The sequence below is a fragment of the Trematosphaeria pertusa genome, assembly GCF_010094035.1.
Source record: "Trematosphaeria pertusa strain CBS 122368 unplaced genomic scaffold BU26scaffold_19, whole genome shotgun sequence".
In the NCBI taxonomy this organism is placed as follows: domain Eukaryota; kingdom Fungi; phylum Ascomycota; class Dothideomycetes; order Pleosporales; family Trematosphaeriaceae; genus Trematosphaeria; species Trematosphaeria pertusa.
Window position 1 is genome coordinate 252,587 of NW_022987230.1, and position 27,789 is coordinate 280,375.

Sequence of the window (27,789 nt, forward strand, 5' to 3'; positions counted from 1 at the left end):
AGTTACCCGCGACTGCGCTTGGTGCGACCCGAATGCTGTGCATCTCGGGCCATGGAGCTAGACCAATAGCTGCATTCCCGCAAGCCTCTGTTCACCGGTCTTGCGCGGGGTCAGAGTAATTGCTCGCAGAGCTGCGAGAGAGCAGCGTCTGCGCTGCTCTATCTTTCAGCCGCTTGCCAGTGAGACACTTCATCTTCTTACCGTCCCTCGAGTCTTGCGCTGGTCGTCCCTCAGTTTTGGCGGACCAGTGTCGCATCCCCGGTCGCTTGCTTCGCGCTTCTTCGTGGTCCAATCCGCGCGACAATACGAGCTGTGCTTGGATTTCTCCTTCGGCCACCAGCCTTCAGAACCGGGCCCTGGCGTAATTCTTCCCGCAAGGCAGTCCGCAAGGCAACTGATGCGCAGTCAGTGTCTGACTTTGGCTTAATCTCATCGGCCCGCCGTCAACGGCCTTTTTGCGCACCATGTCCAACTACTCACAGTTCTACCCGTACCAGGAGCAGCCTCAGGCTTTGGTCGCGCCGAACGCATTTGGATATGGCCAGTATGATTCGCAACGCTCGAAAACGCCTACGTCCTTGATCAATCATACTGGACACTCACCGGGCCCTCTGAGCACCCCGCCGCAGAGTCGCAACGCCTCGCGAGGCCCTGAAGTGCTGCCAGATCAACCCGATCAGATGGTCTACGATGATAGCTTCGGCAGCTTATCCAATTCTCCCACCTCTGTCAGGACGCCGGACGACACCATATTCGAGGTTGAGATGCTGGACACCGAGTCCGTACGGAACTTCTACCAGAGTCAAAATGGAGGCATCATGGCGACCCAGGTCTCCCAGGGCGCCATTCCCTCTATAGAGACCAACATGTTCTTCACAGCCCAAGGAACAATCTCTGATCAGGGTATGTGACTCCGTGATTCAGTGCGCCCGCGATTAACAAGTCACAGCCATCCAAGACTCAGTCTATGCTACGTTGGCCGCTCAGGCCTCTCAACCACCGCAATACCACACCCAGTTCACAATGCAAAGCCGGCCACTCCAGAACACAGTCCAGTCTCAGCAGTTTAACACCTTCTTTGGCCAGACCCAGAACTATACGCGCCAGCCACCGCAACAGGACCCTTGGACTGGCCAAGGGCCTCCACGAAACCCCAATACGCCGCGCTCTGGGATTGCCGTCTTCGACCCTGCCACTGATCCCCTGGACTACTCTGCCTTCGTTAATGACGTCGATTACTGGGCCATGAACAACACTGACCCCAACTACCTCGTCTCCCCGAACGAGACCATGGCTCCGCCACAAGACCTCTTCGCCATAGCAGCTCAGCAGAACTTCATCCAACAACAAGCGAACAACCGCACGCAGAACCAACCCCAAATGCAAACCGACAATCGTATCGAGATGAAGTTCACCCCAGCCTCACCACGCCCAGACTCCCAGAACTTCGTCAACCTCGACGCAACGTCTCCTCTTTTTACGGAGACATATATCACCGGGACAGACTCCTACCAGCCTGCATCACCGACCACATCGTCTATTGACCATCCTGTACGGACATCGTTCCAGAGAGGAGTTGCCAGCCCGCAGGCATCAGCAGCCAGCCCCGGCGGCTCCGAGGGCATGTACTCTTCGTACACGCAGTCGGAGGCAAATATGATGATCGATCCTTATCCCAACAAGCCATTCGATACTCGGCTTCCACCTGCTCCATCGCCCGTGGAGGTAATGGGCGAAGGATCTTTCGATGCATCGCCGGAGCCGGAATCTCAGCTTGGTCGTCGGACGTCCTCTAATAAGGGCACCGGCCGTCCCGGTGGACGGCAACTCGGAACGCATTTGGACCCAAAGGTAGCCAAGTCGGCACATGACATGCGCAAGATCGTCGCGTGCTGGCACTGCGTGCTACAGCGAGACAAAGTAAGATTTTGGATTTCCCTCTTCCTGAGGCGTTTGGATTGACAGCTCCCAGTGCGGACCCGGCGACATCTGCGAACGCTGCTTGAAGCGCTCGCAGCGCCCCAATGCAGACTGCGGCCTCGGCTGCTCGCGCATCAAGCTCGTCGAGCTGGCGCCGTACTTCCTCCCCATGCTGACCATGCAGATCCATGAGGACACGCACCTGACGCACTTCGTGTCCCAATTCATCCAGCAGTGGGGGAACACCGAAATCACCATCTACATGACGTGCAGCCAGAGCATGCCGCGGATCCCGGTCAAGGTGTACGAGTTTGCGCCGCGCGGCGATGAGCTGCTCGTGCAGATCCAGTACCAGACGGATCCGCAGACGCAGCAAAGGTACTCGCTTAAGAAGAGGAGCCCCGCGCTGGGCATGGTGCATATCAATCATAATGAGGAGAAGAAGTACGATAAGTATGTCAACGAGATTGTGGATAACCACATGGATGCGTTTGCGGATATCTGCTGGGCTGAAGACGACAACGACTTCGCTCCCAGATTGCTCAAGCTCTTGACGAGAGTTAAACCAAAGGCTGAGGATGAGGTACGTTTCCATTTCCCAATTCACTCTTTGTGCGTAGTGTGGCAAGGCATATCAACGATCGGACGCTCACCGTAAGCACGAGCGGAAGAAGCACCGAGACGCATCAGCACAACCCCAGAGAGACGAACTAACACTGAGCGACAGGCCAAACTCCTCCGCGAAGTCTTCCGCCTCCTCGTAACAACCTATATAATGTCCCACACCCTCACCATAGCCGAAGAAACCAAAACCCAAACCCTCTCCAAAATGCACTCCTACACCGGCCCCTCCGCCTACATCCAGAACTACACCTCCCCACGCATGACCAACCGCCAACTAAAATACTTCTTCGCGCGCCTGCAGCGCAGCACCCTAACCCACGTCCTCAACAAGCTCCAGCAAATCTTCAAATCATCCAAGGGCTGCGACAAGTGGGTGTCGGCCTTCGTCGCCGTCGTCTGCATGGCCATGGCGCACGAAGACCAGCAGAAGACTATCCACCAGGTCATGGCGACGCGCGCGGCTACCGAGGGCTTCGATGCGCGCGATGCGCAGGCACAGGCGGATATTGCGTGCCGCGAGGTCGATGCCAGGATGAACTTTATCAGCCAGATCTTCAGGTGGAAGTACAACCGCAAGTGCAATCCGCTGCGCGACGCGGAGCACGAGTGGGAGAAGGAGGTTGGGTTTGGCGACGAAAGCAGCGTTACGTTTGTGAGGAGCGTGGCGCAGTTGGTGAAGGATAACAGTGAGTCTTTTCCATAGCCTTTAAACCGTGTGTGTTGCATCAAGGAGCTAACGATGGTATAGCCGATTATCTGCAGAAGAGGCAGAGCATCAGTATTTCGGCCTCGAACCAGGCCAAGTACACGGCTCGCCTTGTCGGCTCATTCCTACTTTCTTTCTGGCTGCCGTCATAACGACTTCACGCACTCGCTTCGACCAGTTTTCCGTGCACCCACCGTCCTTGAGGCTGGCTTTTTCCCCAGCCTCGGACACGTGGCTCCCGTTTTCGAAGCATCCATCCATCTTTCATGACTTTGTCTTTTCGGGTTACTCTACTACATTTCACGGCTTGTATTCTCTTATTGAAGCGTTCCAGCGGCGGTGGGACTTCGGGGTGTTATATACGTTGACGACCTTCACGAACAATCTTTTCAAGATGCATGACAGACAGACAGCATATTGAGACTCCTACAACACACTTTCCACCCTAACGGCCTTTTTTGCAATCTAGGGGGCTTTTGTTGTACCCTCTTCACCCCTCCCCCATCTTTCTCATATCAGTCTTGGTTAGTTGTTAGAAACGGAGTGACTAGACCAGACCAGATTAGCTGTTTGTCCTGTTCGTAGTGTTGTACGGAGTAGCATAGCATAGCATGCATGCAATTCAGAATAGCCGTGATCACATGCCATGCAAGACCTACCAGCGGACGTGCAGCACGTGGCGCGACATACTCTTGATTCTCAGCGATTCCTCACTCACTGCATATCCATATCCAGACAAAGCCGCCCGCATGCATACTCAGTCACTCACCGGAATCCGGGGATCTGACCGGTCACTCGGTCGGTAGTGAGCGCCAAGAGGACCGGTCACGATGGATCTCCGGCTGGCGCACTCACTCATGCACTCACTCATCTCACTCCACAACCCCGAGGTTGCACAACGCGGGTGTGCCGGATTGCCTTAGCTGGCTGGCTGGATTTTGATGTACCTACTAGTAGAAGCAGCGGCAGAGGCTGGAAAGGGAAAGTGCGGAAATGCACAGTGCGGGGGTGGGGAGGGAGAAGAATGTAGGTAGGTATGCCTTGTGGGTGACGACAGATAGTATTACTATTGTGATTTGGCTGCACGTGGGTAGATATTGCCACCAGTCGTTCGATGTCTGTAGTCTGCTGGCTGAACTACGCTAAGGGGGAAGATTTCCCGAGTGCTAACTTTCTTTCTTTCTAGTCTGCTCTGGTCTGGTATTTCGCCCACTTGAGGAATAACTGAATGGGAGAAGTGGTCCTGAACGTATCGCCAGCTACGTCGAGGTACCTACTCTTATGGTCGGTTACTTAGTACTAACTAACTTGTTTCCGGGAAATACGGAGGCGATGTCTTCAAGAAGACGCTCTGAACCTTTTCTTCGGTACAAGCAAAATCAATCAATATATTGTATTAGCAAGCAAGCAAGCAAGCAATCTCCCTCCCTCCCCTTACATAACCCCACCCACCCAACCTCAGGATCCTCCTAAGTCCCCTCCCTCCCTAACGGACATCCCCCATCCCATCCCACTCCACCCCATCCACAAACCCCCACCTCCCTCCCTCCCTCCCTCCCTCTGCACTCTAATCCCAATCCCAATCCCAATCCCAACCCTACACCACACCACACCACTCCATAACTAAAGAAAAGCCCACACCCCCGCAACCAGTCTCTTCTCTGCACTAGCTGTACCCGCCTCCGCAAGTCCTATCCCAGGCCTGCCTCTGTTTCTGCCAACATACGATAAACCTCCTCCCTCATCGAGTCGACTCGATGCTAGGCACGCGTCCACCCAGTGGAATCACGTCACGCGCAGGGCGTCGATTTCGACATCGGCGGACTATCTTCGACGCTGGCTAATCGATAGCGCTTGTCTGCGTCTGGATGCACGCGTTTCGAGGGGAGGGAGGGATAGTAGAGATCTCCACTATACTGTTGCAAGGATTTTCTTTTCTTTTCTTTTCTTGGAGCAAGTAAGAAAGAAAGAAAGGAGTGGTGGTGGCGGTGCGGCCGGAACAATGGCATGGTGTAGAAAGAAAGCTCCACTGTTCTCTATCTACATGCTAGAGTAGAGCCTGTCTTGTGCCGTGTGTGTTTTCCCAAAGACTAATGTCATCCGCATCAATCCTTCAGTATTGGGCACTAACAATCGATCGATATCCATTCATGTATTGCCCGTACGATCAAACCGTGCTAGAAGCTCGTCTACGAAGTCACTCTGTACTGTACACAGCCTCCGTCTCATCTCCATACAGTTCTGTGCCGACTCATTTTGCCTTGCTCGTCCAGTACTAGTGGGCCTTTGCACATACCCCCTGTCAAGCAGACATCCCCTAGCACGCAGCAGAGCAGGCTGAATATGCGTTGCGTTGTGCCGAATAGCGGTCAACTTGCATGGTATATATCCCATGTCTCCCAGATGACCGAGCCGTTGAACATGCAGCAAGTCGTGGATACGTTGTTCCGCAAGGACCGCAGGCTGGAGGTGATAGCGGGAAGGGGTGTCGATGTCGAGGAGGCGGGGGAGGTAATGCAGCATTGAAATATCCAACGGCAGTGGCCTTGCTGTGTGGTCATGTGCACATGTTCGAGGGCGATTCTGAGCCGCTGCTGTCGTTGTTGCGTGTTCGTCTGGGCGGAGGTAGGAGCGGGAGTTTGTACGTGTGAGTCGTCAAGTCACACCCGTTCCCCTGAACAGCAGTGAGCGCCTCAGACGTATCTCCCTCGGGGCAGAAGACCGACCAGTCTGGCCTCTGTCCCTCCCTCCTCATATCCCTCCCCTATCCCCTTCCTCTTATCACATCACATTTCCCAAAGCAAACCACCCCCTCCCCCTACCTCTCCTCAACCTCAACCTCAAACCCGACCCTAACCCACAAACTACACCCCTCACAACCCACAAGCACCTCCCTCCCGCCCCTGCGCTCCACATCCACCAACTCGCCCTCACTTATCCTAAACCCTTTCTCCGCGCCACAGCGACACGGCCTAACCCACTGCACCTCATCATCTCCTTCTCCAGAAAAACTTGTGGGCGTACCCCCCTCCTCCGAAGAGCAATCCCGCGCCACGACCTCAAAATCACTCAAATCCAGCACCTCGAGCCCGAGGACGAAATCCCTCCCCATCCCACTCCCACTCCCATCCCCACGACTCCCGTGCAGCGGTTGAGCAGCGAGCCAGCGATCATACTCCCGCTTCCGCGCCGCGTCTCCTAGGACGGAAAAAGCCTGCTTGACATCGTCCACGGTGTATGTGTGTGTTCCTTTCCCTGTGCCTTCCGCGCTGCGTTCCGGTCGTGCAGCACCGCGGGTCTCCACCCCTCCCCCGACGACGTGCTGCGTGTGCATCTGTCCTGCAACGGTAGATCCCTGTGCTGCTTTATCCGGATGCGCGCTCAGCAGGGCGGTTTTGTAGGCGCGGCGGATGGCGGTTGGGGATAGGGAGGCGGATAGGGAGGCGGAGGCATTATTATCGGAGGACGAGGAGCGTAGCGTTGGGGACGCGAGGCCGAGGACGGAGTAGTAGTTCTGGGTGTATAGCATCTGCACCATTTGTAGCTCGAATAGACGTAGACGTAGGGGTTGGGATCGCGAGCGAGTGCTGGTTCGTGATGGGGAGCTCGTCGTGTTCGTTGATGCTGGAGTTTTCGAGGGTATACGTTGGCGACTTAACGCGCTGGCCGGGCAGTCTGGAGCCTGTGAAGTTGAGTCGATGCTCCGTGGACGAATGGGTAGATTACTTACTCCTAAAGTTGTCCGTAAAGAGTAGTTGTGGGTTCTGGGGTGCGGCGCGAATGAGAGGGCAGTGGGTGTGGCGGGGTGAACATCCGAGACATTTTTCGCGTGGCGGGGCTCCTTCCCCAAGGTCTTACCTGCACATGTCAGATAGCGCACGCCTCAACAAAGCCAGATCACATCGGTATGGACAGGGTGACAGGCAGTCCAACCTTGGAAAGCATAGACAGATTTAGAGTCACTTCTCAGAAGTGCACCAGGCGTGAAATGAAAGGTTTCTTAAGCTATCCCAAGAGTGCAGTCACAGTGCCTTGCCAATCAGCCCACCGGAGCTCTCGAACCCGCTCCAGGAAGCCCAAAAGTGATGTCCTGCCTCAATGTGAGGGAATAAGCCAAGGCCAACCAACACACCCGTCCAATCCGTCAAATAGGGAGGTGCTCATATAGAGTGCATAAAGGAAAAGTTGTGCGAAATCCCGGGATTGATCGCATAGAGATCACCAAGCGCAGACCCGCAATCCATACTAACAACTCGACGCCTCCAAGAAGAGCGAGTACGCTAGTGATAGAGATAGGTATGCAGCCGCAGAGGCTAGCATGCCAAAAAGGGGAAGGTGCCGGTATAGAGGAAAGACATAAGTCGTGGGGGAATCCGTCCGCTCGCTGAAACCGATTTTGCAAGAAACACATACACACTCAACTCCGTAGACGCTCGCTGCCAGGACAGCCTCCTTCGTCTATCCGGGAATAGATGACGGCGGCTGAGGAAGGAAAACAAGGTCGAGAGATGGGGGTTGCGTTTAGGCAGCCGTAGGAGCCGGCGGTTGCTCCTCGGTTGGCTCAGCTGGCTTCTCGGCCTCCGCTGGCTTGTCCTCCTTGGGGGCAGACGCCTCGGCAGACGGCTCAGCCTCGCCGCCGTCCGATGAGGTCCAGAGCGTGAGGTTGTCCCGGAGGAGCTGCATGATGAGCGTGGAGTCGCGGTAGGATTCCTCCGAGAGCGAGTCGAGCTCGGCAATGGCGTCGTCGAAGGCCTGCTTGGCAAGATGGCAGGCGCGGTCCGGTGAGTTCAGGATCTCGTAGTAGAAGACCGAGAAGTTCAGAGCGAGACCGAGACGGATCGGGTGGGTCGGAGTGAGCTCGGTCTGAGCAACATCCGTGGCCGTCTGTACGCGTCCGTTAGCGACTGTTGTTGTGGACAAGGGCCATATTAGTTAGTCATTGCGTCATACCTTGTACGCCTCATGCGCGGCAGTCGCAGCAACCTTGCGCTTCTCGCCGGACGCGAACTCGGCAAGGTAGCGGTGATAGTCGCCCTTCCTGCAGTCGCAAAGTGGTTAGCTGCACTGTGCTTCACTGACGGGCTGTCGGAGAGCGTCAGGGGACTCACATCTTGTGGTAGAAGACCTTGGACTCGCCAGACTCGGCCTTGGGGATGAGGGACTCATCGAGCACGTTGAGCACATCCTGGCAGACCTTCTCGAGCTCGTCCTCGATCTTCTTTCGGTACTCGCGGATCGTGGTGACGTGCTTGTCCGAGCCCTTGGACTCCTCCTTCTGCTCGATGGACGAGATGATGCGCCAGGAAGCGCGTCGCGTGCCGACGACGTTCTTGTAGGCGACGGACAGCAGGTTGCGCTCGTCGACGGTCAACTCGCCGCCAATCTGTGCATGGGTTAGCAGGCGGTTCGGCGAGCTGGGCGTCGTCGTCGTCGTCGTCGCAGCCGGCGCAGGGCGTGACGGGACGGGGTGCGTTGGCATACCTTTGCGACTTCCTGGACAACAGTGAGCTCATGCACCTCAACAAACAGCAGCTGCAGGGGGATTGACTGACCTTCATGTACGTGACCATCTCTGCAGAACGGGCACTGTTAGCAACGCGCGTCGGACTGCGGGCGGCGGGCACGCCAGCACTTACCGTCGTAGCGCTCAGCCTGTTCGCAGAGCCGGGCCAGGAACGTCTTGCTGTTTTCCGTGGTCAATGGGCCAAGATAGCCGCAGGGCTCGGGGGCATCGCGGACGTACCTCTCGCGCTGGCACCGCAGTTAGCATGCTGTTGACGTTTATCGTGGGCCTGCAGGCGGGCGCCCAGACGGGCATCCCACCAGCAGCAGCAGCGCGCGGGGCGGCGCGCGATAAAGCAGTACGTACCTCGTTAGCCATTTCGACGGAGTTGCAGGTGGGATTGCGGGTGTGGGTGTGGTAGGGGCGCGGACGGAGGGTGCGGGTGAGAGTGCGGGTGTGGTGTTGCGGTGCAGGTGGTGGGTCGGAGATGGGGATGGGGTGTTTTGAGGTGCGCAGGCTGCCTTTTTGACGAGGGCTCTCGTCTTTCACAGGACCGCGATTGATCCGCCCCGAGCCAGCACAGCGCCCGCGCCTTCCCCGTGGCTCCGCTGGCCCCGTCGCGCAGTCACCTCTGCTGCCGGCGCCGGGCAGCCGTTCAATGTGCTCTCTACCTAGGTACTATCCTGCTTCACGCCGACTCCTGTCTCTACGCAGTACGGCTCCGTTGCCCTCACGGGGCTCGCCTTGGCAGCAGAGGGGTCTGAAATGAGCTCACGTGAGCGGATACGGGCCGGGGCTGCTCTACCAACGCAGCCCTTTGTCGTGCCCACAGTACCACTACTAGTCTGGCAGTGCCACCTTCGACGTCCTGTGGTCCCGTCACACCAGTCACGCCCCAGAGGTGCGCCCGCCAGCAAGTGGACTGGCTGCTGAACCAGGGGCGGCCCCCGCCAATCACCGTCCGCTGGAAACAGCTGGAAAACTTGGTCGCGATCCACCCAAAGAGGGCCGCTTCACGCTTATGATTCGCACCATGTCCAGACGAAAGTGCCTTTATTTCTCTCAGTGTTTCAGGCCAGTGACGAGAGCAGCCGCGTCTCAGACGGCCTGCACAAACAGTGCCCCAGCGTGGGCGGGCGCGTGGCAAAGCAGGGCTGCCATCGCGCCATTGCATCATCGGAGGGCAATATCAGACTGCCTGCGAGCCGGCGGGCGCATTGCCTGAGTGTTAAGGCTGACGTATAGGCAAGGGCGCCCGCTATGATGGGCCGCAGCCGCAATCTATACTACCGAGTGTTGACGACTAGCGTACCACTGTCGCATTGCCGCACACCGTGTTATCGTGAGTCGCGCGCAAGTCCAACCCGCCGTGCTGCCAGCATCGTGGCTATGCGCCTGCTGTGGCACCGCACAACGTTATGCGGAGCAGGGATCCAGCAAAGCCATCTGGCGATCGACCATTCCGCCTGTGGGTATCGCGCAGGAATCCGCCCAGCCGAACCATGGCCCAAGTACCGTGCAAGTACCGCATCCTCATGCGCCCGTCTTCCAGAATGCATCCGTGGCGCCAGGTGCTTCACATCAGCAAACGCCAAACACCGAGCATGAGGGCCGCAGTGCCCGTGCAAACGCCCCTGCAAACACGTTAGCTGTCTCCGACCTAACCGCAATGGAGCGGTCGACGTACATCAGCCACTGCAGCGTCGAGAACTTGACTGCCTCGAGCCTCTCGCGCAGCTGCGCTGTCTCCTGCTCGATGCGCGTCTCCGTCTCCTTGATCTTGAGCTCCTGCACGTTGGCCTCCTCCCGTATGCGCCCCTTCTCGAGATTGAGATCCAGCCGAACAGACGCCTGCGTGCGCTGTATCTCGTCGCGGAGCCGCGAGTTCAGCTTTGCCAGCTCGTTTGTCAAGCGCTCGTGGGAGGCGCGCGTGAGCGACGACTCGGTGGAATCGGCCGTCATGAGCTCGGAGCGCAGTTTGGCGAAGTCGACTTTCTGCGTGTAGGTCGCCTTCTCCTGGTCTTCGCGGAGGACCATGGTGCGCGTGAGGTTCTGGATGCTGGGCACGTCAGCGACGACAAGGGACCATGGGATGGGAGCCAGCAAACGTACCTCTCCTCGATGACGTCGCTGAGGACCTTCATCATGGCCACTGCCTGCTCCTCCGTGAACCCCTCGTCCTTCAATCGCTGCACAAACTTCAGCGTGTCGAAATGATGGTCCTTGGACGGGGCAGCCGTTGCGCTGAAGCCTCTGCGGAAGACGGCTGGCGCAGCCGCAAAGCCAGCAGCATAGCGGCGCGAATTCGGGATCCCGTTCAGCCGCTGAACAGAGCTGAGGATGTCGGCGCGGTGGTGCTTCGATTGGGCAGTCGCTGCACTGAATTTTCGGCGGGACGATGGAGCTGCCCGCTGGCCTGGGAGCTCAGCGCGACCAGCAAGCAGGCATCCGCTCCTGGGCGTTCTTTCTGCCGCATATCGGGGACCCGCGGTCACATATGAGGAGGCATTCCGCCATGCAGGCGCTGCCGTGGCGTGTATTCGCATTGTTTTTGTCGTGGTCGTGAACGATGGCGACCGCGGGAGCTCTGCTGCGGTTTGGACCGGCATCGGAACGCTGGGTCGGCATGACATAAGCAGGCCAACCCGGTCCACGGAACGGCCCCTCCATCAAGCCAGGGAAAGCGCTTCTGAGTGTGAATAGAATGGAGACGATGGACTGACTTTCTTTTTCTGGCCTGATGCACTTGCCATGCTGTGGGTCGCTCTTGCCTCTGCTTGCTCCGCTTCCAGCACTGACCCCTCGCTCTTTTTCACGATGTGTTGACCCCCCTCCGCTACAATGGACATTTATTGCATACCTAGGTATTCCTCGCCTCGAGACCCTCTTCTTGCCCCCTTGTGCGCATCTCATCATACAGGTCGGGTGCTCTTTTCTAGCATGCCCCTCGCGCCTTCCCACGCTGCGTTGACGTCCGCTACCACACACAGCGCTGCAACCAACCACCCAGAGCACACAGAAGCGTCAAGTTGCTCTGAACAGGATCTTTACATGATATACGCGGGTCGTCCGATGGTAGATTGCAGCGCAGAAAGGAGTGTCCCGATTAGGAAGACCATCATACACAATATCATCCTCTCCCCTTCATGCCACCATACCACATCAAAGCCATGAGTCTATACTCTAGGCATCAAGGCCTCAGCTCACTTTGCAATGCCGTTCCATACAGACACCTACAAAACAGTCCCCGCTCTCAATCTCTATCTCACCTCAGATCTCTCCATAGCACTGCTCACTCTCACATCCGCAACACTCTAGACATAGGCCATCAAATAAAGTATAATCATCTATCTGCTATTCGCTAACTCATACTATACTATCCTCATGCCGCGCATCGAACTTCGTGAAGAAGAAAAAAAAAGGCCCTCCGAATCGCTAAGCGCCCGGCCGGCTGGATAAAGCACGCTTGCTATGCACCATAACATAACCCATACACCCATAGAAATCAGCATAGAGATCGCCGCTCCATGCTGGATACACACGCACACACATATATCTCTGAGAAAGAAACCGATAAAGGAAAACATGGCTTCTCACCGTCCATACTCCAGACTCGGCACAATAACCGGGCCATACTTCATCGGCGCACTGTACGGCCCGTCGTTCTGCACCATGAAGTCCACCGCCAACGACAGCTTGCCGCTGCCGTGGCCCGGCACCGCCTGGCCGAACGTGCCGTTCACAATCTCCGGGTCGTAGATGACGCAGGCGACGTAGTTGCGCCGGCCCATGAGCCGCTTGTACTCGCGCGGCGTGCCGTTGACGTCCTGTGTGAAGATCTCCATCATGTCCTCCTTGGTGTCCGACGGCGCGTGGTTGCTGCGGTGCCCGTTCTGCGGGATGTACAGCGCGCGGTTGTTGTGCAGCAGCCGCAGCACGTAGTTGGACGGCGGCGCGTTGACGACCGACGAGCTGATGATCTGGTACATGGTCTTGTGGTCCTGCGGCTTGGACGGGTCGTGCACGAGGCCTGCGCCGCAGCAGTCGACGCCGCCGGAGAAGAAGGTCATGCGGAGCGACTTGTTGTGCGAGATGCCTTGGAGGGTGCGGATGAAGTATGTGCGCTCGAGATCCTGTGATGTGTAAGCAGACTGCTATGCGAGGATAAGGGGAGTGAACGAACCTTCGAGTCGTGTGTCCACTGGTCTCTCAGCTCGTCGAGGAGATCAATCTCGCCGAATGGGCTCAGCACGCCGCTCATGAGACCAGACTTTCCGATCGCTTTCTTGACCGAGTTGAAGCCGTCGCCGACCACGTTCTTGGCACCCACAACGCCTGCGACAGAGCTAGTAACCTTGCCGAGCATGTTGAAGGTGCCGGTCACGGCTTTCTTCCCGGTTGCCATCGACGTGGCAAGATGCTCTACCGACTCCAGGCGGGGGTAGACGATCGGAACCGGAACCATCCATATGCAATGCTGCACGCTGGGCGGAAGCGTAGCAACCTTGGGAAAGATGCCCTGGTACGTTGGACCAGCCATCACCTGATGCGGGTTTCGCTCGGAGCGGCAGTCTGGTCCGACGGCGACGACGCAGGGTCCGAGATACTTGATGAAGTGCCACCCAGTGCCCGTAATCGTGAAGAGGTCCACCTCGTTGCTCACGTTGCGGAGGATCTCCAAGGTGGTGTGGTGCTGGAACAGCAGGTACATCTCGATGCCTATTCGCCCAATGTTCTTGAACATGTTGGAGAACTGCATGTACTCAGGGTACGAGCCGAAACCATCGAAACTGCCATCTGATTAGCAACTTGATTAGGCACTCAAATGAGTTCAACTTACATATCATGATCATCGAGAGCCAGGATATGGGGAATCTGTGCAAACGCCTCTCTAAGGTGTGGCTGATCGAAATGGCTGGTGTAGTAGTGGAAGTACGCGTGACAAACCTCCTCTTCATGCTTCGCCGTCCAGGGCGCGTTCTTGCGGTTCTCCTTGCCGCTCATTGCTGTCCACTGCTTGAGAAGAGGAATCTCCTTCCACAGCCGATCGGCATATATCTGCCCGCCTAGCCCAAGCTGCACGTGGAAACCGCCGCATTCCGCATTCTTCTGCAGGATGTCCTTCCACATGAACCCGACCCCGCCAAGCTTAGCTCTCTCGTTCGCATTCACATTCAGAGCGAAGTCATTGCCCGAGTGAGCAATGAAGCGCCAGCTGGTCTCGTGGCGCCCTGCAACCAAGAACTCGAAGCGCGTACATCCCAGGTGCGAGGTGATGGCGTACGTCCACTTTGCTGCGTGGTCCTCCTCCATCTTGAGGTCGACGTCGTAGCGGTAGAATATCCACGTCTGATGCGTGTAGATGGGGTTTGCCTTTAGCTGGCGTGGATTCGGCGACAGGTCTACGCTCTGATGGATATGGATCGTTGGCGGATGCGGGGTGTTTGTGACTAGGAGGATCGAGCCGAGCCACAGACCTCGCTCAATGTCCATGTTCGTGTACCTCAGGTAGGGGCCGAAGTACACGCTGTTGGTGGGAGCAACTTTGTACATGTCCACGCCGGCGGTGGGAGGCGGTCCTGTGAAGCCACTCGTGGTAGGAGTCGCGAGCGGCGCCATACCCATCATATCACCGTGATAGCCGGCTGACTGTGTAGGAAATCCAGGCGATGCTAGTGGTGTCTTTCCGAACGCCGGGGAACTCAGCGGATTGGCATACGAGTTGGTCGGAGACATGGGCTCGTTCAAGTTCAGCGGGGTTGGGCCCTTCGGGAACTCCCATTGTGTGGACTGCGTAGGTAGGTGAATGTAGTAGTACTGGCCTGAGTTTGGATCAAGATGAGCTATCCAGCCTTCAGGAAGCGGCGGAGGAGACGCAGGGCCGGGTCCCGGTGCGGGCGCCGGACTCGGCGTGGTGCCATGGTGTGTCTGCTGTGCTTGTGGTGGGAACTGGCTCGCTGTTGGCGTTGGAGCCACCACTCCCGTGGGCTGCGTTGAGGCAGTTGCTTGCTGGGGTCGTGCATCATTGGCAAATGCAGGATGTCCCTGCAAGCTCGGTTCAGACGCCGGCGGCGCAGCTTGAGCTTGGGGTGCCTGGGCAGGAGTGGCTTGTCTACCTTTCTCGTTCGGGTAGCCTTGCGTTTGTGTGGCCGCAGGATGCTGGATGCTCGAGTACGCCGGTGGTGGCTCCTCGTTCAAGTTCATACGCCCCATATCGTGCGTCAAGGGGTGTTCTGGCGGTATATTCGCGGGTGCCGGTGAAGGAGTATGGGTAGGAACTTGGGGAAGTGGCGCCTGGGGAGGGCTGCTCGACGGTCCGACCTGGTTCATGCCCTGGTACACGGTGGGAGGACCGTGTGGCTGGCTTCCAGGCTGCTCGGTTGGAGTCCAAGGCCTCCTCGGAGGTTGCTGTGTTGCCGATGGTGAGGTGACACCCGGCCTTGGTTGTGCACCGGCGTAGGCCTGATTCCGCTGAGCAGCAGCAGCACTCTGCGCGGTCTGCGCTTGTAGACTCGTCAGCGTAGAGGCGCCAGCGATTCCCGCCGCAGCAAATCGCGCTTCGATACCGCCGCTAGGAGGAGGCATTATGGGCGTCTCCGGTGGTGGGGGAGAGCCTCGCTGCGCTTTCGTGGTGGAGGTAGACGCGGTGGAGCTCAGTCGATTGATACCGCCAGGGTTGGGGATCTGCAGTGCCGGCTCTGGTGACTTCGGACCAGCCGAATTTGCTGGTGGAGGCCAGTACTGCTGGTGGTAGGCAGGAAACGGGTTTGCGTCGGGGCCTCCTTCCCTCTGCGGTGGCCGCTGGAACAAGCCCTCCTTATCAGGGGTCTCTGGGCCTGGAGACTCTGGGAGAGGCTTGGGCGCAGTTCCTCTCCGCTCCGCCAACTTTGACGGCTGTATTGATCCATCTGAAGCTCTGCCGGGTCCGCCGTAGCCTGCCACTGACGGTCTATTGGGGTCGTGCGCATCGAACCGGGCGCGCGAGCCTGGCGAACTGGGACTGGGACCTGTCGCGCTTGAGGAGCCCCGTCTCCGTCCATCTAGCTCTGGTGGAGTCGCATTCTTCGTTGCCCGTTCTCTCTCACTCAGTGGTGTGTATCGGCCCTGGACTAACGTATGCTGCTTCGGTGGTCGATCGTCCGGGTAAGGTAACGGCGCGGTGGGAGGATGCGTAGGCGGTGCTGGAAACGCCGTCGTAGGCGGTGCCGGGAACGTTGGCATAGGCGGAGGGCGCGAGAAAGCCGGCTGGTTGGAGCTGCCCGCCGAGTCCGTCCTCGGGGGAGGGCTCTTTGAGGCTGATTCCCTCTTCTGGATCCTCAGCGGACCGACAGTGGGCGTCTCTGGCGTGTCTGAAGGGCGCAAGAAGAGCTCCTCTTCCGGCCGTCCCTGCTTGCGGCCCTCCATCGCGAAATGCGGATTTTATGTATGTCGTGCCTGTTTGGTTGTTGGATCGCCGGCGATGACAAGCGTCGACTTATTTTTGGAGACGGTTGCAGGTCGAGTCGCGGTGCGAGGGCAGGCGTGGGTAAGTGGGCGCTCGCGGGGTAAATCGATATGACGCTGACGGCACGGGAGAGGTAAACGGGCAGATGTACTGCGCGGTCCAGTGACCGGTCAGTGGTCGTATATGTAGGAGGCAGACAGCTCTAGGACGGCAAATGCGCAATTACCCTGCTTCAGTCTGAGGCGAAGCTGACTTACGTAGCCTTCTTCCCATCGCGCTCCTGCAGAGGTCGAGTATTGGGCTCCGCATCGAGAGCTTCCCTGCACGCGCCCGAGGGCCCCTGATGGCGTCTGATTGGACCATATACGCGCTGGCCGGCCGAATCGACGACCACCCATCACCTTGGCGGCGCATAAGGGTCTCTCCCGCTCCCGACTGGAGAGATATTTCTGCTCGACTGGAGCGAAGGATACAAACGGAGGCGCTCGGTGGCCTGGATGGTTGGCCGCACCCTCTGAGCGAGAAATCGCCGGCGCAAGGGCGCGGGCCGGCACGGACAGTGTGCAGTTTCCCCTGTCGCGGGCCATCCTCGAGGTTGCTCCATCTGTCTTGGATGGTTCGATTCAATATCTCGGCACTCGCCGCGCTTCTCAAAGAAGCCACGGTTCTTTGGGCGCGTCAACTGCTACTACCGCCCTGTCGGTACGGTACGCTCGGCGCGTATACCTCGCGTGCGGATGCACACCTCAGAAACCTCAACTCCACAGGGCTGAGGTACATCAATGCTACGAACATGCACACTATAGGCGTGGGGCCCGCTTTGGTCGAAATGCTTCGCTTCCTCAAACCAGAAGGGGTAAGGGAGGAAGCCACAACGTGCGGCTGAGGAAGAGCTACAGCCTCAGATACGGGCTAGATTCAACCTGATCCGAGTCCTTCGCGTTGCTTAACTCTAGCCTTCTCCCTCTCCAAAACTCGTTCGCTCCTTTTCTTTCACTCTAGTCTAATAAGTGTATCGCACCTTCGTCTACGAGAAGATTCAATTCTAGAGATCCAGCCCCTCGCTTTCCCACCCCGAAACACAATTCTCTCATTCAAGGAGGCCATTTCCGCCTTGTTGAGTTGGGAAGATAGAAACCCTTTAAAGACGATATAGCTTGGAAGAGCAAGGCGTACATTGGACTACGACACGAGTCTCGTGGCTCAGCAAGAGCATCTCGCAAGAGCCGAAAGCAAGGAAAGCACGGCCCCCAACACAAACGGGAAGGGTGCCACAATGCAACAGCCTTCCGTCAACTCTTTTGACGCCAACTCGCCCGCTCCACCGCCCTACACCGCTGGACCGCCACCCCCACAGCTCCCCAATCAAACACCATCGCCGACCCAGAATGTCTTCGGTCAAGCTCCCGTACAACAGAATACCTTTCCGCAGCCGGAGCCTCAGATGCAACAGCAGCAATTCCAGACTCAGGCCCACCAGCCTCAATACATACAATCACCCCAAGGACCTGTCCAACAGCCAATGCAACAGCCCATTGCTACCCACCAACCACTCCAGTATCCCCCCAATATGACGCCTCAGCAGCAACAGCAGGTGCAGCTGATTATGCAGAGCATGCCATCCGAAAAGCTCCAAATGTTCCAGCAGCAAGCGCAGATGATGGCTCCCCAGCAGACAGTGAGCCCGCAGGCCTTTCAACAACCTCAGCAGATGATCCAACCTCCGGGCATGCTTCAGCAACCAATGGCCCAGCAACCAATGGCTCAGCAGCCGATTCAACAACAGCCCCAGAAGCCACACTACACAACGACGGCGCCATCTGGTCTTTTCGGTCCAAAACACTCATCCGGAGGTCACGGAGGCCATGGCGGACCTCAAGACGAGAAGCAAACTGGCGGCGTGCAACGCTTCTTCGGAGACACCCTCTTCGGCCGCGTCGCCCGCTCCTCCGTCCAGACCGCGACGTCCGCTCTCAAAATGCCCTCCGCTCTCTCCCCATGGGGCGACAATAACCCCGTAACCCTCCCTAACGTGCGCTACCGCGACGCCATCCTCTTCACGACCTTCGCCTTCGTCGGCACACCGCTCGTCGAAGGCATTTCCGACGGCGTCACGGGGGCATTCGGCGCGGACAGCTTCGTTGCTGAGATTGTAAACTCGGGCGCGGGGGTCATTTTGGGGAGCACGGTAATCAAGTACGGCGTGTTCCAGATTGTGGAGCAGGCGATTGACAAAGGCATTCTTGAGCATATGTTGCCGGAGGAGGAGAAGATGCTGCAGACCACAAACGTGAAGAGCTTGCAGGTCGGCATCAAGCACAAGCTTATGGGCGTAGATGCGGATCTGCGATTTACGGGGATATATCCTACGCAGAACACACAGGCGTGTGAGAAAGGGTGGTTCTGTCCGTATTTATTCGCCAGCGCGAGAACCCCTTCAGTACCGCGCGCGAACGACTTCTCGATATGCCAGTTCTTTGGTCCGTTCTTGGGCGGTACGTTTCTCTAACCCTCCCGTCCAATACGGTTCTGCTAATACGCTCGCAGGCGACTACCTCCTTGCGCATAAGCTCCTTTCGGAATCCGTCAACGTACTCAGCATGTGCGAAGCCAACCCCACCGTGGATATCGGCACCAACCGCATGCTCATACTCTTCACCGGCATCTCCCCCTTCCGCGCAAACATGTGGAGCACCTCCCGCCGTCCCGGCTGCGGTACCATCGTTTTCCACCTACTCGACGGCTGTCCGGCGCTCGTGGTACCCGTCACCAACAAGGCGCCTATATGTGCCTGGTCGCCCTGGACCCTGAGCCAGATGAGAGTCGCGGCAAATGCAATGAACCCACAGATGGGGATGGGCGGAGGGTATAATCCCGAGTGGCAGCATGAACAGATTTGCGAGTGGCTGGATTCGATTATCAGTGTGCAGCACATCAATCCTACTGTGAGAGATAGGTATGTGGAGGTTCTAGGGAGAAGCGTGAGTTTGGTCATCAACGGAGCGCTTGCGCTGGATAGGTGCCAGCCGTTGCTGGGGAAGCTGGATCCTGAAAGGTCGGGGATTGTAATGATCAGATATTAGAGAATTGTGTACGATAGATATGAGATACCCTGATGCAGCTTTTGCAGCCTGCACTTTTTTGCGCTTTCTTCCTGTGATTGTGGTGGTCTACGTTTGTAAACGTCTTAGAGGCAAGCAAAGCAGCCAATAGCTGAGTATGTCGTTCTTCTTTTTTATCCGTTGAGATATGCACTTGGCCGTTATGTCTACGTGCTTCTTTCGCTGCTCATGGATGGTTATTGTTCCACTGCCCTACGAAATGTCCACTTTTTAAAGCTAACGCTAAACTATGGAGATATCTGTGCCGCGATGTACGGTCAACTGGGAAGGAGACGAGAAATAAGGATGACTTGGTAGATGTTTAGCTTATTCTACTATTCCTGTAGGACGGCTGGGTGTTCCTCCGCGCTTGAGGGGCTGGCAGTCTTGCGGGCGGTTGGTCGGTGACTTTGAACTGCGCTAGACTATGGCTGACTCTCTTTTGAATGAGAAAGGATCACAGAAAGGAAGTGTGCGAAGCCGACTGGTAGGGGCTGCATATATTATTGGTGCTGAAGTTCGCGAGTCAGGGGTCGGAGCGCCCCTTCCGCACGTGGCCAAAGCTCCTACGCGACCCGTCATCCAAGTTGGATGTGCCGACGTCATCGCCAACGAAATGGCCAAGCGGATTCCATCGCGTTGGGGAGGTGCTGGGCTCTGGTGCCTCTTGGGGCTCTCGAGCGGGGAATAATTGGCAAGCGTAAGCCGCCAAAACCTGTCACCACGCCTGTACATACGTCAATTCGAAACACGCGCTTTTGCCATCGAGATGCTGGATGGACCTTTTTCCACTTCACTTCTACCCTTTCTATATCACTGCTTCGGCGTTCGGCTCATGAGGCAACGCAAACCACTGCCGGCTGACGACAGTACGACTCTACGAATTGCTAATTGAATAGGAGTCTTCGACCGCTCTCTCACATCTCTTCCACGACGTTCGCGACTCAAGCTCCCCGCCACCACCAACACCATGTCCGGCGTCGAGGACGTCGAACAAGGTACGGGGATTAAGCACAAATCTCCCTACACGCCGCACCATCAGATTCCCACGGTCCAGAAATACCGCGAAGAGAAACACGATCGAGAGGAGAAGTATGGCGCGTCCGACGGCGAGACAGACGATCGAAGCACGCTCGACCGACTGGGCGACGCGTACACGACGCTTCGACACGGTACAGAAGCGGTGAACCCGAACGAGAGCACGCAGCCGTACAAAGCCGCGAATAAGAACGCTGAGCATGAGGAGGGCATTGCGGACGACCATGCCGGAAGAACGGAGGACACGGAGGGCAGGGAGGACAAGGAGGACCAGGGCAAGGAAGACCAGGGCAAGGAAGACCAGAGCAAGGATGAGGATACGGCTGAAGATACCACGGAGGGCATGCTGAGCGAGGCAAACCCGAAGAAGGCTCGCAAGGCCATGAAAAAGTTCAACGCCGATGGATCGGAGCGCCAGGTTACGGATCCTGTTACTCACCTTCCGATTACTATACACGACTTCACGGATAAGGACCTGAAGAAGACGCCGAAGAATGGACCACCCGCAGGATCTGAGCCAAGGTCTGCGACGGGCGCACCTGCTTTGAACAAGAGTGACAAACAGCTCGCCGAAGAGGGCCACGAGTCACAGAACGCCCACGGGGTCATGGAGACGTTATTTCCTCCGCCCGACTTCGACATGATGAGGGAGGGGATGAATGACGTTTATATGAAGGCCCTCATGGTGGGTATGGGCATCGTCTGCGTCATCTTGCTCGTCGCGGTGGTACTGATCGAGCTTACCCTACGTTCGATGGGCTGGTCACGGACTATCATCGCTATTGCCGAAGTAATAGCTGGCATCGTTGCTTCGATGGTGACCATAACAGGTATGCGCGAATGGGCCTCGAACAGGGTACGTGGGTATTGGGAGACGGAAGTCTGGCAGGCTGAAAGGGAGCGCGGCAAGGACCTCGCGAAGAGCGAGACGGCTGAAAGCGCGCAATGGCTGAACTCGCTGCTCGCGTCCATCTGGCCGTTGGTTAATCCGGATCTGTTCACCAGCGTCTCAGACACACTCGAGGTAAGCCTTATGCGCCAGAGCACACTAGGAATAAGTAGACGCTGACTCGCACAGGACGTCATGCAAGCCAGTCTACCTAAGATGGTCCGCATGGTCTCTGTCGACGACCTCGGTCAAGGCAGCGAAGCGCTTCGTATACTTGGAGTTCGGTGGCTCCCGACTGGGGCAGCAACTCATTCGGTCTCTCACGACGGCAGCCTCAAAGCTCCCGATGACGAAAAGAATGATCGGACGGTACCCGGGCAGGGCGAAATGCAGAGTGGTGCGGACGAGAAGGATGAAGACGGCGACGGACAAGATGACGGTGTTGCCGAAGGCATGGAGGCTGAGGAAGGCGATTTCGTCAACGTCGAGGTTGCGTTCGCATACCGGCCTTCCACTGGCCGTAAGGGTATGAAGGAGCGGGCCAAGAATGCCCATCTTTATCTCGCATTTTACTTGCCTACCAACATCAAGCTGCGTAAGTACCTCGTTCAAGGTGGGTGGAGGTCCATGCTAACAGGAAATAGCTGTCTGGGTCGAAGTCAAAGGCTTTATCGGAGTTGTGCGTCTTCGACTGCAGCTCACTCCTGATCCGCCTTTCTTCTCCCTCTGCACCATCACCTTCCTCGGCCAGCCTCGGGTCGATCTGGCGTGTGTTCCATTGATCAAACAAGGTCCCAATCTTCTCGACGTTCCTTTGATCTCGCGCTTCGTACAGTCGTCTGTGGACGCCGCTATGGCCGAATACGTAGCGCCGAAATCGCTCACTCTCGATCTTAAGGACATGCTCATGGGCGATGACTTCAAGAAGGACACAAGCGCACGAGGCATTTTGGTGGTTAATATTAAACGCGCCTTCGACTTCAAAGAAGGCGATTCTGGGATTGGCCCATTCAAGAGTGGTTCGGCAGATCCGTATGTGAGCGTGGGGTGGGCCAAGTTTGGCAAGCCGCTCTGGTCGACGCGTATTCTTCAGAACAACATGGAGCCGCACTGGGATGAAACCTGCTATCTTCTCATTACGCCAGACGAGTTGAACGTGGAAGAGAAGCTGCGGGTGCAGTTATGGGACTCCGATCGTTCAACGGCGGACGATGATCTTGGCCGCATCGAGCTGGACATCAAGACGCTCATGAAAGACAGAGCGACGAATGGGAAGATGTGTGATCGCGAGGATGGCTTCAAGTCTCTCAAGGCCGGCGAGGGCATGCCGGGCAAGCTGACCTGGAGCGTTGGATACTTCTCGAAGACGAGAATCACTGACGATCAGCTTGCGGCGCAAGAAGAGGACCCTGAGATTAAGAACATTGACCAGTTGAAAGAGAAGGTGTACAAGGAGAGTGAGAATAAGTTACGGGAGGCTAGCAAGGACGAGAGCGATGAGGTTGAGCAGCAGAAGCAACAAGACTTGAAGGTAAGCTAGCGCGCGCTTTGGATCCGAGGTTGATGTACTAATGTGGATGAACAGGCCCGCCAAGATCAGCTCATCATCGCTTCTCCGCCGCCTCAGCACTACCCCTCGGGCATCCTCAGCATCCAAATCCACCAAATCACCGGTCTCGAGCTTGAGTCTATTAACAAGAACAAGGGGTCGAAGAACGAAGGTGCGAGCGACGAGGAAGAAGAGGGCGATGACCTTCCTTCGGCATACAGCACCATCATCCTCAACCACCAGAAGGTCTTTAAGACAAGGACCAAGCCCAAGAACTCTAAGCCCTTCTTCAATGCCGGCTGCGAGCGCTTCATCCGCGACTACCGAAACACTGAGGTTCATATTTCCGTCCGTGACTCGCGTGTACATGAGGATGATCCGCTTCTGGGCGTCATCTACCTCCCGCTTTCTAAGGTGCTCAAGGACCGCAGTCAGATCAATACCAATTACCCGCTCTCTGGCGGCATCGGGTACGGTCGCGCTCGCATCTCCATGGTCTTTCGATCAGTGCAGCTGCAGAGTCCGCCGAGGATGCTGGGCTGGGACTACGGCACTCTGGACATCAACCCCGTCGTCAAGGCTATTGATGTTCCACAGGATCTGCATCACCTCAGGATGAAGATCCGTACGAACATGGCTCGCGGCAAACTGCACTCTGGGTCTGAAAATGAGGAGCTGAATACGGAAGATGGCCATGTTGTCTGGAAGGCGAAAAAGGAGAATGCGCTACGTCTTCCGGTGCGCAAGCGCTACTCCTCTCCTCTGATTGTCGAGTTCCGCAAAGACTCCGCACTCGCAGATCGCACGCCCGCCTTCTGCATCCTTTGGCTGAAAGATATCCCCGACAACGAGGAGCAGACCGTCCGCCTCGCCGTCTGGAAGGGCGATCTAGCCCGCGCCCAAGACAACGTCCTCCCCGAGTACGGTGAGAAAGTCGGCGAAATCGAACTCAAGATGACCTTTTGGTCCGGCCTCTCAGGGTACCACGCTCCGCTCGGCAAGAAAGACCCACACATGGCCGACGTCATGGAAGTCCTGGACACCTGCCACGAAAACGACGACATGGAGTACGACGAGGGTCCCGAAGACGCCTCGTCCTCTTCCTCGTCGGACTCGGACTCTGACGATGAAATGGAGAAGGATGGGAAGCGCGGCAAGATTGCTGAGATCAAGGACTATAAGAAGCATAGTAAGCAGTTGCATCGCAGGAACAGAGGGGCGATGCAGTGGAAGGGCCCGAGGACGCTGGCGTGGATGAAACATGCCGCGGAGAAGGGAGAGGCGAAGGTGGAGGGGCTGTTTAAGCATGGAGATAGGAGCGGTGGGGGTATTGAGACGGAGGTCTGAATGGTCTTGCTACGGAGATATTTCTGTGCATTTTGGACAGCGCTGGGAGGCGGCGTTTGGGAATCTCTGGGTGGTGCTATTGGGATATGGAACTGAGGGGCCTTTGTAAAGGCTCTCTGAGTTGCTCTCACGGCGTACTGGGACTGACCCCTAGTATCTGGAAGGCTTAAATTGATCGTCAGTTCAGTTAATGAGTCTTTGCTGCAGATGATAACGTATTCGTTCGTGCTCTCGCTTGTATTGCACATGCTTTCGAAGATCAAGCAATACACAAGAGTGCTTCTGGCGCATAACTTGCGTACGCGGGAGCGGCGTTGTACCCGCGCCAACATGTTGGTTGGACTCTGCAAACATAATCCTGGCTTCCTTCAGCGGGTAAAGCGACGAAGGCATGGTTAGTGCCTCGGTGGTGGTGGTTGGAGTGGTTATCTGACCCGCAGTCGATCAATATACAAGAGCGTACCCAGCATGGCGCGTGTAGGAAAGAGGAAACGTATAAGCAACAAAATAGATGTCTTCTGTGTGTTTGTATAGAGAGATATCTGAGGTCTCTCTCAGAAAGACGCCCCATATATATGTCTCCGAACCAGGGCCATGTTGCCATGGCGCATTAGGTGTTTGATCTTCTTGTATGGACTGCTCGCTTCGCTGTATCGTTCCGGGTGAGAGCCTGAGTGGTAGCCTTTATCGGGGCGGGAACTGCAATGCACAGGGTCAAGATGGGAGGTGGATCAGCCCAGAAACGTGTGCATATGCCTTTTGAATATGACGAGAGGCTCATAGTAGTCTTGTTTACATCAAAGACATTCAAAGAGCCTCAAACATGCCTTGTGCTCCCGTCAGTGGCAAAGTTATACACACATACCTCCCACGCACTGTTCCACCAGCCCACAGCCCAACCCTGCAAATAAGCCCCACGCTAGCGTGCCCCACCCCACCCTGCTCAGTTTTATTCCGCGTTCGTTTTGCCTCTCCGCACGTGACAGCCCTGCCGCCTTCACAACGTCCCGCTCCCCACCCCACCACACAATTAAGTGTATATATATTATTCTATTTCAATTTCCTTCGCCTTCGGGCATTTGGTCAATTGAAACGATACAGAGAAGATTAGCATGGCCCCTGCACTAAGGATGACATACTCAATCAAACGAGAGCTCCCATTTTTTTTGCAATTTTTTTTTTGGCCTATGAATATATATGGTATATGGGTGCGTCTGTTCGAGTATAGCTAAGAGAGGATACCTTTTTGCTGTTTTGCTGCCTTTTTGTGGTGGCGTTGCGTTGTGTTGGCGGAGTGAAGGCAGCAGATGTGACGCTGAGTCACGTGTGGGTGGGACTGGCGCGTTTGACGGCCAAAACATGGACGGATTGTTGAATGGGCTACGGGGAAGTGCTGTTGAGTGGATTGAGGGATTCTGCTGCGCATATTATGTTAGGTGTATGCAACTATTTCTATAACTCTCCCTTTGCTGAAGGGAGGGAGGAACTGCGCATTTCCTCTATCCACCGGCCGTCTCCTTGCGCGCCGTGTTCGCCACAGCGTTCCCTATGCGTACAGACTCGATCCTAAGCCTTAGGTCTCTCTCCCTGTGCAGGGTCAGTTCGTCGATGAGGAGAGTTTAAATTAGCCTGGAGTGTTGCAGCCCGTTATACGCTTGCTCAACGGCGAGAGGAACCCGTACTGAGGACCATCAGCCATCCCCTTCCATTGGATAGAATTGCGGCTCGAACGGCATATACAAGTTTCTGGGTTGGGTCACCTACTATCTCGACCCTGTGCGTTGCAGTTCCCGCCCCGATAAGGGTTACCACGCACGCTCTCGTCCTCACGGGTTCTTTTAGAATAGGTGGAAAGTACTAAGAACTAAGATCGCTGCCCTAAATATGCGGTACCTTGCTCCAACTAGCCGTCCCTCTATGTCCGTACAAAAGACGTCAGGTATCTCGCAGCCGGCCATCACGAGCAACGGCAAACATGTAAAGGCTTAAGTGAAGCACCCAAAAGGGTGCATTATCATATACATTATAGTAAAAATAGGGTATCCGGCGAAGTCAAACTATGTATCCCGCCCTCTTTTCCGTGCGCGTGTGGTGTCGTAAATGCGCTTTCCCAGCGCATATGTCCAGCCCGATGTCCAAACTCCATACCCAATGCAAAAATTTCCCATCGAGTTCTCATAACCACATGATGACTAGCGCACCGAGACCAACACACGCAGCACCCCATGAGACGCTCGAGCGTAAGGTACCGACGCCTGGCGAATCTCCACTGCCAGTCGCTTGTGGTTGCCCGGTCGAGGTAGCGGCGGGCCCACCAAAGCGCGTATCGATACTCTCCGTGCTCGTAGGTCCAGAAAGCACTGTTGTCTTCCCACCAATTGTGACGGTCTGCCCAATCGTAGCCGTGATTGAGCCGCTGATGATATACGCCGGTACAACCGTCGGAGTGCCATTGATCGTTGTTGTGATGCTTGTCAGGACCGGAGTTGCTGCTGGGAGAACTGTAGCTTGGCCGTTGAGCGTCACCGTCTGGCCCGGCGTAGCCGTGATCGAGCCACTTATTATATAGACAGGGACCGAGGTGGCCACGCCGTTGATTGTCGTGGCTATCATCGTAAGGACGGGCGTTTGGGCAGCGGGAATCGTGGGCTGGCTGGGGGAAACATATGCTGCAATCGTCGTGGTCATGCCATTGATCACAGTCGTGACTATGGTGAAGACTAGCAGCGGTACGGCTAGGACCGTGGGCTGGCCGTTGAGCGTGACTGTCTGGCCGATGCTGGCGGTGCTGGTGCCGCTTATGATGAATGCTGGACTCATCGTTGGGACGCCGTTGATGGTGGTGGGGACCTCAGTGAAGACGGCCGGCGGCGCGGCGAGGACGGTAGCCTGCCCATTGATCGTTACTTCCTGGCCTATGGTTGCTACCGCATCAGAGTCGGGAAGGATAAACGCTGGGACCGTTGTAGTTTGTCCGCCGACAACCGTGGGTACGAGTGTGAAACGCGGCGTCGGATTTGCGGGCGCAGGTGCGGGTGTTGCAACAGCTGGCCGTGCTACGGTGTTGGGTCTATTCGCAGGCGGCGTGAAAATCCCCGGGTTATTGTTAATGATGCTCGCGATAGCGTTCGGGATATCTGCAGGCGGATTGGCAGTCTGATGTGCGTCAGGAGGCTCGAATCCGGTAGCGGTACTTTGGAAATGAGGAATCTGAGGCTGGCTATCAGGGACTCCGGTAGGCGTTTCAGCCGGCGTTTCTTCCCACCCGTCTGCGGTGCTTTCCAGGTGGGGAGACTTGAACGAGATGTGGCGTGTTCTGGTTGTCGTTTGTTCATCAAAACCAGTTGCGGTCGATTCATCATGGACGAAGCCTTTCGACCACGGCTCAGTGTATATTGTTGTCGTCTCGTAGAGGAACTTCGGCGCCGAGAATTGCGTTGTAACAGGTGGTTTCCCCGACTGGGACTTGCAGTACGTAAAGGCGGATTCGGATGGGAATGCTACGTCGAAGAAGTCTTTGTCGGGCTCGTCTGCGACAGACACCCACAGAGGTATGTGCTCCGCGCCCAATGGGTCCTCCGTGCTCGGAAACACTTCTTTTGGCTGAGGGTATTCTGGGTGCTTGGGGAGAATTGCATTTGCCGCTTCCGCAGTAGCAGTTGCGCAGA

At 56.5% G+C, this 27,789-nt stretch overlaps 7 protein-coding genes across 7 annotated transcripts; 3 read left to right on the forward strand and 4 right to left on the reverse strand.

Annotated features, from left to right (window-relative positions):
* Nucleotides 1-360: 360 nt before the first annotated feature.
* BU26DRAFT_129025 (uncharacterized protein) lies at nucleotides 361-3,632 on the forward strand. The gene is made up of 5 exons (XM_033819624.1): nucleotides 361-903; nucleotides 950-1,920; nucleotides 1,973-2,503; nucleotides 2,648-3,230; nucleotides 3,293-3,632. The coding sequence occupies exons 1-5, from the start codon at nucleotides 465-467 to the stop codon at nucleotides 3,400-3,402; spliced, it is 2,634 nt and encodes an 877-aa protein (XP_033677589.1). The 5' UTR covers nucleotides 361-464; the 3' UTR covers nucleotides 3,403-3,632.
* Nucleotides 3,633-5,920: 2,288 nt separating this feature from the next.
* BU26DRAFT_128928 (uncharacterized protein) lies at nucleotides 5,921-7,115 on the reverse strand. Its single transcript, XM_033819622.1, has 2 exons — nucleotides 6,981-7,115; nucleotides 5,921-6,932 (listed from the first exon to the last, which is right to left on the reverse strand). Exon 2 carries the CDS (start codon nucleotides 6,786-6,788, stop codon nucleotides 6,069-6,071), a length of 720 nt encoding a protein of 239 aa, XP_033677590.1. The 5' UTR covers nucleotides 6,789-6,932; nucleotides 6,981-7,115; the 3' UTR covers nucleotides 5,921-6,068.
* Nucleotides 7,116-7,594: 479 nt separating this feature from the next.
* Nucleotides 7,595-9,297, reverse strand: BU26DRAFT_128963 (14-3-3 protein). Its single transcript, XM_033819623.1, has 7 exons — nucleotides 9,120-9,297; nucleotides 8,887-9,001; nucleotides 8,803-8,822; nucleotides 8,732-8,743; nucleotides 8,359-8,633; nucleotides 8,201-8,288; nucleotides 7,595-8,134 (listed from the first exon to the last, which is right to left on the reverse strand). The coding sequence occupies exons 1-7, from the start codon at nucleotides 9,129-9,131 to the stop codon at nucleotides 7,772-7,774; spliced, it is 885 nt and encodes a 294-aa protein (XP_033677591.1). The 5' UTR covers nucleotides 9,132-9,297; the 3' UTR covers nucleotides 7,595-7,771.
* Nucleotides 9,298-10,329: 1,032 nt separating this feature from the next.
* Nucleotides 10,330-11,008, reverse strand: BU26DRAFT_399324 (DUF1640-domain-containing protein; the record flags this gene model as incomplete). Its single annotated transcript, XM_033822780.1, has 3 exons — nucleotides 10,330-10,387; nucleotides 10,441-10,812; nucleotides 10,866-11,008. Coding segments are annotated over 3 exons (573 nt in total), but the record flags the coding sequence as incomplete, so codon positions are not given.
* Nucleotides 11,009-12,346: 1,338 nt separating this feature from the next.
* BU26DRAFT_570664 (uncharacterized protein) lies at nucleotides 12,347-16,157 on the reverse strand (the record flags this gene model as incomplete). Its single annotated transcript, XM_033834042.1, has 3 exons — nucleotides 12,347-12,886; nucleotides 12,937-13,543; nucleotides 13,594-16,157. The coding sequence occupies 3 exons, from the start codon at nucleotides 16,155-16,157 to the stop codon at nucleotides 12,347-12,349; spliced, it is 3,711 nt and encodes a 1,236-aa protein (XP_033677593.1).
* A 2,312-nt stretch (nucleotides 16,158-18,469) lies between these two features.
* BU26DRAFT_438197 (uncharacterized protein) lies at nucleotides 18,470-19,280 on the forward strand (the record flags this gene model as incomplete). The annotated part of the gene is made up of 2 exons (XM_033824279.1): nucleotides 18,470-18,692; nucleotides 18,745-19,280. 2 exons carry the CDS (start codon nucleotides 18,470-18,472, stop codon nucleotides 19,278-19,280), a joined length of 759 nt encoding a protein of 252 aa, XP_033677594.1.
* A 625-nt stretch (nucleotides 19,281-19,905) lies between these two features.
* Nucleotides 19,906-24,363, forward strand: BU26DRAFT_609925 (uncharacterized protein). The gene is made up of 4 exons (XM_033835962.1): nucleotides 19,906-21,360; nucleotides 21,415-21,820; nucleotides 21,870-22,756; nucleotides 22,811-24,363. Exons 1-4 carry the CDS (start codon nucleotides 20,269-20,271, stop codon nucleotides 24,119-24,121), a joined length of 3,696 nt encoding a protein of 1,231 aa, XP_033677595.1. The 5' UTR covers nucleotides 19,906-20,268; the 3' UTR covers nucleotides 24,122-24,363.
* Nucleotides 24,364-27,789: the final 3,426 nt, after the last annotated feature.

Coding starts and splice junctions, on each gene's coding strand:
- BU26DRAFT_128928 (XM_033819622.1), bottom strand. CDS start 6,788: ATGGTGCAGATGCTATACACCCAGAACTACTACTCCGTCCTCGGCCTC.
- BU26DRAFT_128963 (XM_033819623.1), bottom strand. Junction 8,289..8,358: donor AAGGTCTTCTACCACAAGAT/GTGAGTCCCCTG, acceptor TTGCGACTGCAG/GAAGGGCGACTATCACCGCT. Junction 8,135..8,200: donor CCGCGCATGAGGCGTACAAG/GTATGACGCAAT, acceptor GGACGCGTACAG/ACGGCCACGGATGTTGCTCA.
- BU26DRAFT_129025 (XM_033819624.1), top strand. CDS start 465: ATGTCCAACTACTCACAGTTCTACCCGTACCAGGAGCAGCCTCAGGCT. Junction 904..949: donor AGGAACAATCTCTGATCAGG/GTATGTGACTCC, acceptor AACAAGTCACAG/CCATCCAAGACTCAGTCTAT. Junction 2,504..2,647: donor AACCAAAGGCTGAGGATGAG/GTACGTTTCCAT, acceptor ACTGAGCGACAG/GCCAAACTCCTCCGCGAAGT.
- BU26DRAFT_609925 (XM_033835962.1), top strand. CDS start 20,269: ATGTCCGGCGTCGAGGACGTCGAACAAGGTACGGGGATTAAGCACAAA. Junction 21,361..21,414: donor GCGTCTCAGACACACTCGAG/GTAAGCCTTATG, acceptor TGACTCGCACAG/GACGTCATGCAAGCCAGTCT. Junction 21,821..21,869: donor GCCTACCAACATCAAGCTGC/GTAAGTACCTCG, acceptor AACAGGAAATAG/CTGTCTGGGTCGAAGTCAAA.